At 38.2% G+C, this 12,807-nt stretch overlaps 1 protein-coding gene across 2 annotated transcripts in view; it reads right to left on the reverse strand.

Moving 5' to 3' along the window:
* Positions 1-12,807, reverse strand: part of kifap3a (kinesin-associated protein 3a) — a 250,021-nt gene that overhangs the window by 53,172 nt on the left and 184,042 nt on the right. For both annotated transcript variants that reach the window (XM_063064071.1, XM_063064072.1), the window contains 2 exons: positions 4,680-4,869; positions 1,247-1,343 (listed from right to left, as the gene is read on the reverse strand). In XM_063064071.1, coding sequence (XP_062920141.1) covers positions 1,247-1,343; positions 4,680-4,869 — 287 coding nt within the window. The remainder of the gene's footprint in view (positions 1-1,246; positions 1,344-4,679; positions 4,870-12,807) is intronic.

Raw genomic sequence — 12,807 nt, forward strand, 5'->3', positions numbered from 1 at the left:
AAAAAGAACTGATCTAATTATTTTTTTTCCAAGAAAAGTTGGCATTATTATTAACAAGTTATTTATTAAACAAAACTTGCTTTTCATCATGCTTGAAATAATGCATTATGGTCTCAATGCGATCATATACTGCATACAAATAAAAATTCACCATGCAAATTAGCAATGAAAAATTTAAAAAAGTTAAATCCTGGAAATCTGAATTAAATGCCAAAATAAAAAGTTAAAGTTATGATGACAAACAAAAGAAAACCTGCAGATGCTGGAAATCCGAGCAATACACACAAAATGCTGGAGGAACTCAGTGAAGCAGGCAGCATCTATGGAAAAAAGTAGTTGACATTTCGGGCCGAAACACTTTGGCAGGACTGGGGGAAAAAAAAGCTGAGGAGTTAAAAGGTGGGGTAAAGAAAGAGAGAACCACCAGGTGATAGGTGAAACCTGGAGGGGGAAGGATGGACGTCAACAGCTGGGAAGTTGATTGGTGAAAGAGACAGAAGGCCATAGAAGAAAGAAAAAGGGGGAAGGAGCACCAGAGGTGGGCAAGGAAATGAGGTGGGGAGGGGGGTGGATTGGGGGCATTACCGGAAGTTAGAGAAATCTCTGTTCATGCCATCAAGTTGGAGGCTACCCAAACAGAATATAAGGTGCTGTTCCTCCAACCTAAGTGTGGCCCCATCACGACATGGATGGGCATATCAAAATGGGAATGGGAAGTGGAATTAAAATTGGTGGCCACTGCGAGATCCCACTTGTTCTAGTGGACGGAACACAGTTGTTTGGAGAAGCGGTCTCCCAATTTATGTCGGGTCTCAACCAATTTACAAGAGGTTACACCGGGAGAACTAAACACAGTAATTTAACCCAACAGACTCACAGGTAAAATGTCACTTCACTTGGAAAGACTGTTTAGGGCCCTGGATGGTAGTGAGGGAGGTGGTGTAGGGGCATGAAACCATGGTATTAAAAATAATCTATCTGAACAATTTAATGCTTTAAAGAGATCATTATTTGGCAGTAGCCACAGGTAGCTATCTCAGTTAACCTGATCATACCAGCAGACAGATTAACAACAAGGGTTTAGCAATTTTTTCTATTTAGTTTAATTGAGAATGAAGTGATTTTCTGACTGAAGAAAAATGTGAAATCGGCCACAGATGTATCTTGGGGGGAAATCAGAAAACGTCTTTCGTTTGCAAAAAATGTTCCTTACACGATAAATTTCACACATAACATCCAATCATACCTGCCATAAGGATGCTGTCCAACAAGGTCACCATTTTGAAACTGGTATTCACCCAAGAAATCTGGACTAATGGTTCCATCAGGTGGTAGAAGTCCATCTGTAAATAGAGTTAACAACAACATAGCACCATTCAGTTGATTTTATTTTATACTTTCACCAGTTGATAATCACGCAGAGATAGCTAGCTACCGAATTATCTTTGCTGATATGATAAATACTAGCTCAGCAGATAATTGAAGTGGCACAGTTTCTTGCAGATAATAACAAATAGAGAAGAAAGCTGGCAATAGACATGGCTGCCTTACTTTGTGCTCAGAGTTGTTGTTTTGTTGTCTTTTTTATGGGGTTTTTGGTAGCCCCTCATATGTTCCTCATTCTTATGAATCAGTACAGACTTTTGCAGACTATTAACTGGGAATGGCAATGGAATTGTGTGCAACACACCATCAGGAAGCAAACAAACTGCTTTGTACTTGCCCAGTTTTACAGAGATAAACCATTGTCAGAGAGATACCCTGCTGTCTGACAGTCATTTACCTCTGTGATATTGGCTTTTACATGGGTGACTGGAGGAAAGTTTAGGGGAAATGTCAAAAGTAGTTTTTTTTTTTAACTCATGGAGAGTGGTGGGTGCCTGGAACAAAGTACTGGGGATGGTGACAATAGACATATTTACAAGGCTCTTACATAGGCACGTGGATGTAGGAAAATGGATGGTGATAGCCTGTGTAGGGTTAGATTTAGGATTTTAATCTGTGGACCAGTCCGATCATTTTCCACAACTATTTTAAAATTAATAGTATTATCTTCACTAGTCCTACAATCAAGTGCTTCCCCCTCACTAATAGGAGCATCTTGATATAGTTGGAGAAAACTTTACTGGAACCATTTAGCAAATTCCATCTCATCCAAGCCCTTGCACAATGACAGTTCCAGTCAATATCAGGGAAGTTGAAACTACCTACTATTATAACCCTATAATCACTGGCATCTGCAACGTCTCTACATATTTATTCCTCGAATTTCCATTGACGATCGGGTAAAGTATAATAAAATCCGATCAAAGTGATCATCTCCTTCTTATTTTTAAGTTCCATCCCTATAGTCTCACAGGTAATCCCCCAAGAATATCTCTTCTAAGGATCATCATGATCATCACCCTAATAAAAATGCAAGTACCCACCCCCTTACCTCCACCTTTATGATGTTTAAGGCGTCTAAATCCAGGAACACTGAGCTGCCAGTCTTGCCCCTTCCTCAACCATGTTTCTCTTGTGGCTGTAATATCCCAGTCCCAAGTACCAATCCATCACTTGAGTTCCTCTGCCTTACCTGTCACTTAATATATTAATTCCCAGTCTTCTCCTTGTCTATTGAACTCGATTGATTTAACATTTAAATTTGTCTCTGTGTGCCCAACTGCCACATCCCTGCTTTGGATTAGAAATCACTGCTAGGCTGGTTTCTAATGAGTTCTCCTGCAGATTCCTCTTATAAAGCCTTCAATTCAGAAGAGGCCCCAATAGTCCAAGAACCCAAACCTTCCCTCCTGCAGCAGCTCCACAGCCATGCATTCATCTGCCCTACCCACGCATTCCTACCCTTACTAACATGTGACACAAGAGTCATCCAGAGATTACAGACCTTGAGGTCATGCTTTATTTTTCTGTATAACTTCCTATATTCAGCCTGCAAGGCTTCATCCTTTGCTGCTGGTACCAATGTGTACAATGACCTGGGGACCCAAAAGGGCAACATACTATCCTGGAGACTCATTTGTGGCCATGTGGATTCCTGTCTATGCTCTTACTTATCAAGTCTCCTATTATTACAGCCAGAATCAGGTTTAATATCACAAGTATTGTCATGAAATTTGTTGTTTTGCAGCAGCGGCACAGTACAATACATAATAAAAAAACTATTATAAGAAAAAATATATGTAACAATTAAATAGGGAGCACAAAAAGAGAGCAAATAAAGAAAAAGGAATAGTGACGTGATGTACATGGGTTCACTTTGCATCCAGAAATTTAATGAGGGGAAGAAACTGTTCCCAAAATATTGAGTGTGTATCTTTGGGTTCCTGTGCCTTTTCGATGAGAGGAGGACATGTCCTGGATGATGGGGATCCTCAATGATGGATGCAGTCTTTTTGAGGCATCAACTTTTGAAGATGTCCTCAATGCTGGGAAATTAGTGCCCATGATGGAGCCGGCTGAGTTTGAAACTTTTTGGCCGCTTTTTCTGACCCATCAGGCATGACACCTTGTAACGATATCACCCTCTTGAAAGATATTCTGATGTCGGCCTTCAAGACAGAAATCACAGGGTCACCAAATTTCTAACTACACTTAGAATTGTTCTTCTTCATTCCTAAAATAGCCTTATGTAGGTTATACCTGGACATCTTGTATAGCTTAGATAGATAGATAGATATACTTTATTAATCCCGAGGGAAATTTGGTTTCGTTACAGCCGCACCAACCAAGAATAGAGCGTAAATATAGCAATACAAAAACCACAAACAATCAAACAACAAGATGCAAACTATGCCAGATGGAAAATAAGTCCAGGATTAATTTAGAGGACTAGATTATAAAAGTAAGAATGTAATGTTGACACTTTAAGGCACTGGTCAGACTACACTTGGAGCTTCGTGAGCAGTTTTGGGCCCATAATCTAAAAAAAACATGCTGGCATTGGAGAGGGTCCAGAGGAGGTTCACGAGAATGATTTTGGAAATGAAAGAGGAATGTTTGATGGCTCCGGGTGTGGACTCGCTGGAGTTTCAAAGAATAATAGAGGATCTCAATGAAACCTATTGAATATTGAAATGCCTAGATGAAGAGAATGTTTCCAAGAATGAGGCTTCTGTGATCAATGGGTACAGCCTCAAAATAGAGGGACATCCATTTAGAACAGAAATGAGAAGGAATTTCTTTAGCCAGAGGGTAGTGAATGTGTGGAATTCATTGCCACAGACGGCCATGGAAGCAAAGTCACCCGGTATATTTAAAGCGGAGGTTGATACATTCGTGATTAGTCAGGGCATCAAAGGTTACGGGGAGGAGGCAAGAGAATGGGTTGAGAGGAATAATAAATCAGCCATGATTGAATGGCATAGCTGACTCGATGGACCAAATGCCTAATTCCGCTCTTAGGTCTTATGATCTTATGAAAATATGGCACCAAAAATCAGAAATTTTATCACCAGCTTTAAACATATTGGAAAATACAAATACAAAGCAATGTATTGTGAGCCAGATAATGCAAACAGAACATAATTTCACACATACATAAACAGTCAAGACAAGTTATTCTTTGGATTGGTTACTAGAAGTTTGAACAGGAACCTCACATTTTTTTGTTGTGTAGAGTTAAGCGTTCATTTCCAACTGTTAACATCTGCTTAAATGTTGCCAAGCTTTCTCACCTGCATTGTAGAAAAGATCAGGTCTTTCCAGAATGTCTCCTTCATGAATAAACGTCTCTAACCCATCATCACCATAGACATATGGCTCACTTTCATCCACCTGGCGATTCTCAACCATTTCCAGCCACTGAGAGTTGTGCCAGCGAAACTTCTCACTTTGAATTTTTTTGGCCCACTCTTCATCATATTCCTGCCAAAATTTTAAAATGTGTCATACTGTTTGAGTGATGAGGTGTGACTACTCAATTGTAAGCAAAGACATAGACCCTAGAAAAATTCAGATGGGGCAGTGAAAGAGGAAAAGGAGAGTGGGAATTCCTCCGAACAGCCTAAGTAAATATAAACACCACTTAACCCCTTGAACCTTTCAGGAATGCAAGAAGCTCATACACCTCCCGGTATTCAAAAACTTTATCCCATTTGGTAGAGTGATGGTTTTGGTTTCCTTTACTCAACATATTTAAAAAGATTTTAAAATACCATTGTTTCTTCTTGCTTTTATTTCAACAGACGTTCGGGGTTTGAAATTCAGCAATAAGCAGAATTCACTCATCACCTTTCTCCTCTCTGCTTCCATAAATGAAAATTACCTTCATCATAATCTTTTCTTTGCAGTTCTAGTGGCCATACACTACCATACAGAAGTATATTTTTTATACAAATACTTTGCAATATCCAATAGCAACATTTATTAAAGGCACTCCAAAACAGTTTATTGTTTATTCTGTGTTTAAGGAAACAGCAAACACTTCATAGAAAATGGATTTTCTACATTCTCAACTTCCATCAAGGAACCGATAATACAAAACTTACTGAGCTGTACAGATGTAAAATTAATTAATATTTTCAAAACCAAGAAATAATGAAGATATGGGAAATTATGATTTGGATAATAACAGCTATCAACATATAGCAAATCAGTAATCTAAAACAGATCTTAAAAATCAGAAACAGCAACAAAAAATGCAGGAGATACTCAAATCAAGTAGGGCATTGACTTTTCATCAAAATGTAGTATCACCAGCATTTTCTTTTTAATTTACTGCAGATTAGTTTTGGTAGGGCAAATTCCACCTTTTGTTCCAAGAAAGGAACAAATTGTCTTTCATTGCCATAAACAGTTAAAGGTCAATAGACCGAACTGTAAATTATTTGAAGATAAATGAAATACTTTTGACTATTTTAAATCTACACAAAGTAACAGGGCTTCCTCTATGACCATTTATTTGTGCAGCATATTAATTGTAAATATTTAGTATTAATATTACTGCAATTGATTGGATTTCCAGAATTAAACAGACAGAAGTGAACCTGATTACTTAAGCTGTAGGACCTGCCTTCTTCCATTTCATTTTCTTAAATTCTCTACTTTCCACAGGGAGTAACTCTTGCACCTTATAGACAATAAGTGCAGGAGTAGGCCATTTAGCCCTTCAAGTCAGCACCACCATTCACTGTGATCATGGCTGATCATCCACAATCAGTATCCAGTTCCTGCCTTATCCCCATAACCTTTGATTCCGCTATATTTAAAAGCTCTATCCATCTCTTTCTTGAAAGCATCCAGAGACTTGGCCTCCACAGCCTTCTGGGGCAGAGCATTTCATATATCCACCACCCTCTGGGTGAAAAAGTTTTTCCTCAACTCCGTTCTAAATGGCCTACCCCTTATTCTTAAACTGTGGCCTCTGCTTCTAGACTCACCCATCAGCGGGAACATGCTTCCTGCCTGCACCGTGTCCAATCCCTTAATAATCTTACATGTTTCAATAAGATCCCCTCTCAGCCTTCTAAATTCCAGAGTATACAAGCCCAGTTGCTCCAATCTTTCGACATATGACAGTCCTGCCATCCCGGGAATTAACCTTGTGAACCTACGCTGCACTCCCTCAATAGCAAGAATGTCCTTCCTCAAATTTGGAGACCAAAACTGCACACAGTACTCCAGGTGTGGTCTCACCAGGGCCCTGTACAGCTGCAGAAAGACCTCTTTGCTCTTATACTCAATTCCCCTTGTTATGAAAGCCAGCATGCCTTAGCTTTCTTCACTGCCTGCTGTACTTACATGCTTGCTTTCAGTGACTGATGTATAAGAACACCTAGATCTTGTTGTACTTCCCCTTTTCCTAACTTGACTCCATTTAGATAATAATCTGCCTTCCTGTTCTTACCACCAAAGTGGATAACCTCACATTTATCCACATTAAACTGCATCTGCCACGCATCTGCCCACTCACCCAGCCTGTCTTCGGTTTGTGATGGCAACTTCCCTGTTGAAATACTGATATGCAAGCAACTGTTTTACTAAATTACTTCAGAAATATCCTGAAAATGCAAGTAGATTGCCAGCAGCCACAATCCATCACTGGAGGAAGGGAGTACCATGACCATTTGCAACATTAAAATAGTCACAAATCTTTTTAAGAAAGTAGAATAAAAAAAGATGCATTGCACATTTGGTGCTTTCAGGTCGTAGACCTGATGAAGGCTTTAATAATGGAGATAGGATTTGCCGAAAAAGAGAGTGAAGAGAAGTTGATGTAGTAAAATAAAGTTTACTTACGGGGAGAACTATCCAGTAGCAAAAAAGGCAGCACATTTAAAGCTGAAGTAACATTTTAAATAGATGCTGCTGACACTCTCTTCCACATAATCAGATAATTTACATTAAGGAATCTGTTTGCAGTTACAGAAAAATCATCACTCATCAGTATAATTAGAGTAAACCATAAATGAAACACAAGACATGCACAAAAACTTTGTTACATCTGTTATGATAATTGCAAATGTTCTTTTTTTGACTATTTCCTCTCAACACCTCAGTGTTCATGTCACTCACTTGAACCATAACTATCTGATTAACAAACTTGTCAGACAAACAAACTGCTCCCTTCTGCATCTTCTCCATGTTAACTGATGAAAAACAGGTCTTCTTTCACTTACATCAGGAGTTTGATATGCTAGAGGTAAGAGAAATTACATTCCCACGGCAATAAAAACATGTACACTTAACCCAAATTCATTTTTTGTGACTGATAAAGTTCTACATAATCATAATTCAAACATATAACCTCACTAAAGTTTGGCACACATACATATCAAAAGAGCAAATGTTACATGTAAAGTATGTATGGTCACAAAGATTTCTGGATAAACAAGCAGCAGCAATGAAAGATCCCAGACAATGAGCTGAGTCAAGAACTTAGTTGAGCCCACTGAACCAAACATGAAATAAGATCCTTTCTATATAGTAAATACATGAAACTGAATACTACCAGGTACAAAATTTGATTAAAATGGAACAACTAAAATATTAGTTAATGTACTCTCTATTTTTATATTAATTACTGCTAAATCATTTACTTGGTTTATAAAAATATTAATTTAGTTGACAACATGGATATTTTAAAGTCGGTCCCCTGTTTCAGCAAAGGTAAAACTTGCACCCATATATATCTTGGAACAGCTCCATGGACAACAGCAAGAGTCATGACTCCAAGAGGCCTAAGGGCTATGGATTCCTGGGAAACAATGCTGTTGGCTGGGAATGCACATATTCTAGCCAGAAGTGTGGTTTCTTTGGAGTCAAGCAACCATAGATTCTTTCTCAGGCTAGACTTGCACTTCCCACTTCCAAAAAGCACACCCAAGTATCCAGGACCCTTGCTCAGAGGGAATTGATTTCATAGAGTCTATTCTGCAAAGAAAGTCGATCTGTCCCCAAAATATCTAATTAGCAAACCTGCAAGACAAACAAACCATTAATATACATACAGTACATATATTTTTCCTTTTATTTGTTCCTAACCTTTCCAGCTCTGCTATATCATTGTTATGGCATGTTGAATCTGCATAGACAAATCCCACCTATCCCATTTGCCATAGCTTTTCAAGTCCTTTAAAAAGCCTTGGTTAACTTTATTACCATCACCTTTACAGTGTTTCAAGTTTCAACTTCTATGTGGATCCTCAGATCTCCCATGTAAATTTTGTCCAATATTCAACATCTTGTCTTTAAATTAACTAATAGGAATAGCTTCCCATTATTTGCCATATTCAATCTAGTTATTATCTTGTTCACTCCTTTCAATTATCTTATCAACAGTTTTCACTCCAAGGAAACCAACCCAGTTTTCTCTATTCTAATTTTGTTGCTGAAATCTTGAGGAGCAGTGACTAGAATGGCCTACATTTTGTTTAGAATTTATTGTCATTTAGCCTTGATCACCACTGATTACTCATTCTACCACAATGTATCACCTCACATTTCTCTGCATTAAATTTTATTGGTCACTTGTCTGCTATTCTGCCAGCCTATGTCCTCTTGCAGTCTTTTCTTTCCAAACTTTGCTTTCATCCATAAAGAGATAAATCTTACTATATGCATCCATAGCATCAAAACATCAAAAATAAAAGTCCAAGCATGAACACTTTAGGAATACCATTTGTCTACCGATCCTTCAATGTTTTTAAAAATCCATTCATCAGTTCTCTGCTTTGTGCCTTTCAGTCAGTTAATTATTCTTTTAGTCAGTTAATTATTCATGCCCCTTTAATTCCATGGGACTCAATTCACTAACAAGTCTTTTTTTGTGTGGGAACTTCCTCAAGCATACATTATAATTTAATGAGAAATTAACGGACAGCCAGGGAAGCACTATACACAAAAATAAGAGAAATCATTTCAATAGTCATAACACTTTCTGACATTGTCCTACTGTTTTAACCTGTATTAAAATTCGTAAGACATAACTCTCTCATTTTTAATTAATTGAATACTTAAGCAATCAAGATAGCTGTGTTATCCAGTATTCACTGTTGATGTTGTTCCGGATAGCTAGTGATGTGCTCCAGGATCTCAATATGCAAGAAGTAAACATGATTATTGGAAACCCTGGTAACTTCACTAAACACATAACTCAATCACAATCTCTATTTGTTAACATCATGGTTTTCTTAAGCCTTCAACAAAAAAAGTGAATATAATCATATTTGACAAAACTAAATTATCTATTGGTAATCATGTGAAGTGAGACCAAAGCTGGAATTTTCAGCTGGTTGTCCTGATGGATAAATACTTCCAGCTAAAGTTTACATTCCAAGAAGAAAACAAAGGAGAACTAAAAATGAAATATATTTATGCCATATATTTAAGTAAACAAAATTTGTCAGCCAGACAATGAAATAAACCCTGATGTCTAGTTATAAATTGTGTGGATTACTTTAAATTTAAAAATAATGAGGATGTCTGTACTCATAGACCATCCTTGGATGTTGCCTGACCTGCAAGCTCCTCCATGTGTTGTCTGTTTTCATGTTCGCAATATGGGAATTTCCATTGAATACATTCCTCGTGGCATGTTTGTTCATTCAAATTTATTATTACAAACAAGGTTATAATGTACTGAACAATCCGATTCACCAATCCAATAATTGTACTGTCAATGGAAATATTGATATCTTCTATTTAGTTTCAGGACACCAATGAACTAAAAATCAGCTACTGGACAAAATGATTAGTGCCATTATGTGCAGAAACAAACAAAAAAAATTTCTTCATATATTTGTTTTTATGCACCAGGAATAACAGTGGTAATGTAAAAATCAAAATATTGCAAGTAAACCCCAAGTTCTTTAAAGAAAGACAACCCTTTCAGATTCAGTGGTTTGGGCATAATTTACTTCACAGTTGCAAACTGTTTATCCAGATACATAATTCCTATTAGAGTCTGAAAGTTCTGCTTCTCTAAATTGTTCATTCTTTTAACAGAGTAGTTAATTGTAACTTTAAAATTTATTATTAAATAACAGCTAAATTCAGTGAGGGGGTATCAACTTGATGATGTGAAAAATTGCCCTGTTGTATCTTGTTTTCAAAACCTTCGTCAAATCCAATCCAGATACTCATTGTCCAATCAGTCTCATCTCAACTATGAAAGTGATAGAGGTATTTTCAACATTACTACCAGGCAGTAAGTACTACATCTCAACCTCACTGCAGCATTGATACAAACACAGACCGAAAAGCTGAATCCCTGAGGCAATGAAAGTGACTATGATAAAGTGCTTACTTTATCAACAATAACAAAGTCATTGATTTTGAAGTACTTGACTAAGAATGGCATCAAGGAACCTTAATAAACTCAAAGTCAATGGATGTCAGAGGAAACATCCCAATAGTTGGAATCATACCCAACACAAAGGAGGTTGGTTACGGTTGACAGATCAATAATCACAACCCTAGGATTCTCCAGGTAGTACCTATGCCTAACTATCTTAAACTGCTTAATTAATGACCTTCCCTCATCTTAAGGTCAGAACCCCCTACTGAACATGCCAATCCTCTATCACCACTGCCCAGAATCTCAACTAGACTGGCCACTAAATACGGTGGTTACAAGAGCAGATCAAAGGATGCCAATTTCTTTTAACAATCTTCAAGACAATACGTGATGGAATATTCTCCACTTGTTTTCTAAATTCAAGCCAGAGGCTTGATAGAGTACTTTCTACTTGCCTGAATGAGTATAGCTCCAATACTACTCAAGAAGCTTTACACTATGTGAGAAAAAGAATAGATTGAAATGTGTTAACTTTAATGCAAGGAGTACAAGGAACAAGGGTGATGACCTTGAGCATGGATAGTATATGGAATTACAACACTGTGACCATTACAGAGACTTAGCTCTCACAGGACAGGAATGACTGCTACGTGTTTCAGGGTGGGAAGGTAAAAAGTGGAGGAGTGGCATTGCTAATCAGGGACAGTATCACAGCTGCAGAAAAGGGGGGCATTGGGAAAGGATTGTCTACTGAATCAGTATGGGTGGAAGTCAGGAGCAGTAAGGGAGCAATCACTGCTGGAAGCTTTCTATGGAATCCCTTCCAAGGGGGTAGATGCTGAGGAGCAGATCATAAGGCAGATTTTGCAATGGTGCAAAAATAACAGGATTATAGTCTTCAACTTCTCTAATATTGACTTACACCTCCTTAAGTGCTAAAGCCACAGATGAGGCAGAATTTGATAGGGATATCAAGAATTCTGACAAAACGTGTGGACAGGCTGACCAAAGATGAGGCCCTACTGGATCTAGCACTAGGCAATGAATCTAGTCAGGTCACAGATATCTCAGTGGGTGAGCATTTCAGAGACAGTGACCATAACTCCCTGGCCTTTAGCATAGTCTTAGAAAAGGACAAGAGCAGACAGTATGAAAAAGTATTGATTTGGGGGAAGGACAAATTATGATACTATTTGGCAGGAACTTGTTAGCATAAGTTGGAAACAGATGTATTCACAGAAATGTACAATGGAAATATGGAGGTTGCTTAGGGAGCACTTGCATGGGGTTCTGGATAGGTTTCTCCCATTGAGACGAGAAGAGGATGGTAGGGTGAAGGAACTATGGTTGACAAGAGAGATGGAACTAGAGGAAGAAGGAAGCATACTTAAAGTTTAGGAAACAAGGATCAGACTTGAGAATTATAAGGTAGCCAGGAAGGAACTTAAGAAGAGACATAGGAGACTTAAAACAGGTCATGAGAAGGTTTATTCGTGGCTGGTTTGACTGGCTGGAATATTCGATCACGAAAGATATTACATTCTGCTTCGCATGCAGGCATTTCCTGTGTGGAGGACATGGGTTCCATTCTGAGTCTACCTTCACTGTCACTGGTTACCGCAACTGGCGGAAAGCTACAACAGCTTTCATAATCCACCATGTAAGTGTAGCTTATAAGTTTGCTATGGAGGCATGGGCCAAATTCAGATAGAGAAAACAAGACGGTTCAAGATTGGGAAATATGCTTGACAAAGGACATGCAAAGATTGTCCAAGAAAATCGTGAGTATATGAGAGCAGTGGTTGAGTCTCTACGCTATACTGCGTGCCAAGGCATTGCTCAGCGAGGACAGCGGGGGGATGATGAATATGGCAATAGGGGAAACTTTTTTGAGTTGCTCAGTGTAATTGGGCAGTTTGATAAGACTGTAGCTAAAAAATAGAGGACAATCCTGGAAATGCAAAAAAATACCCATCACGATATCCAAAATGAAGTTATGGGTATTATGTCAGATATGGTCAGACTTCAAATAAGTGCAGAAATCAAGGAGGCTGGAGATTTTGCCA

The sequence above is a fragment of the Mobula hypostoma genome, chromosome 12, assembly GCF_963921235.1.
Source record: "Mobula hypostoma chromosome 12, sMobHyp1.1, whole genome shotgun sequence".
Lineage (NCBI taxonomy): Eukaryota > Metazoa > Chordata > Chondrichthyes > Myliobatiformes > Myliobatidae > Mobula > Mobula hypostoma.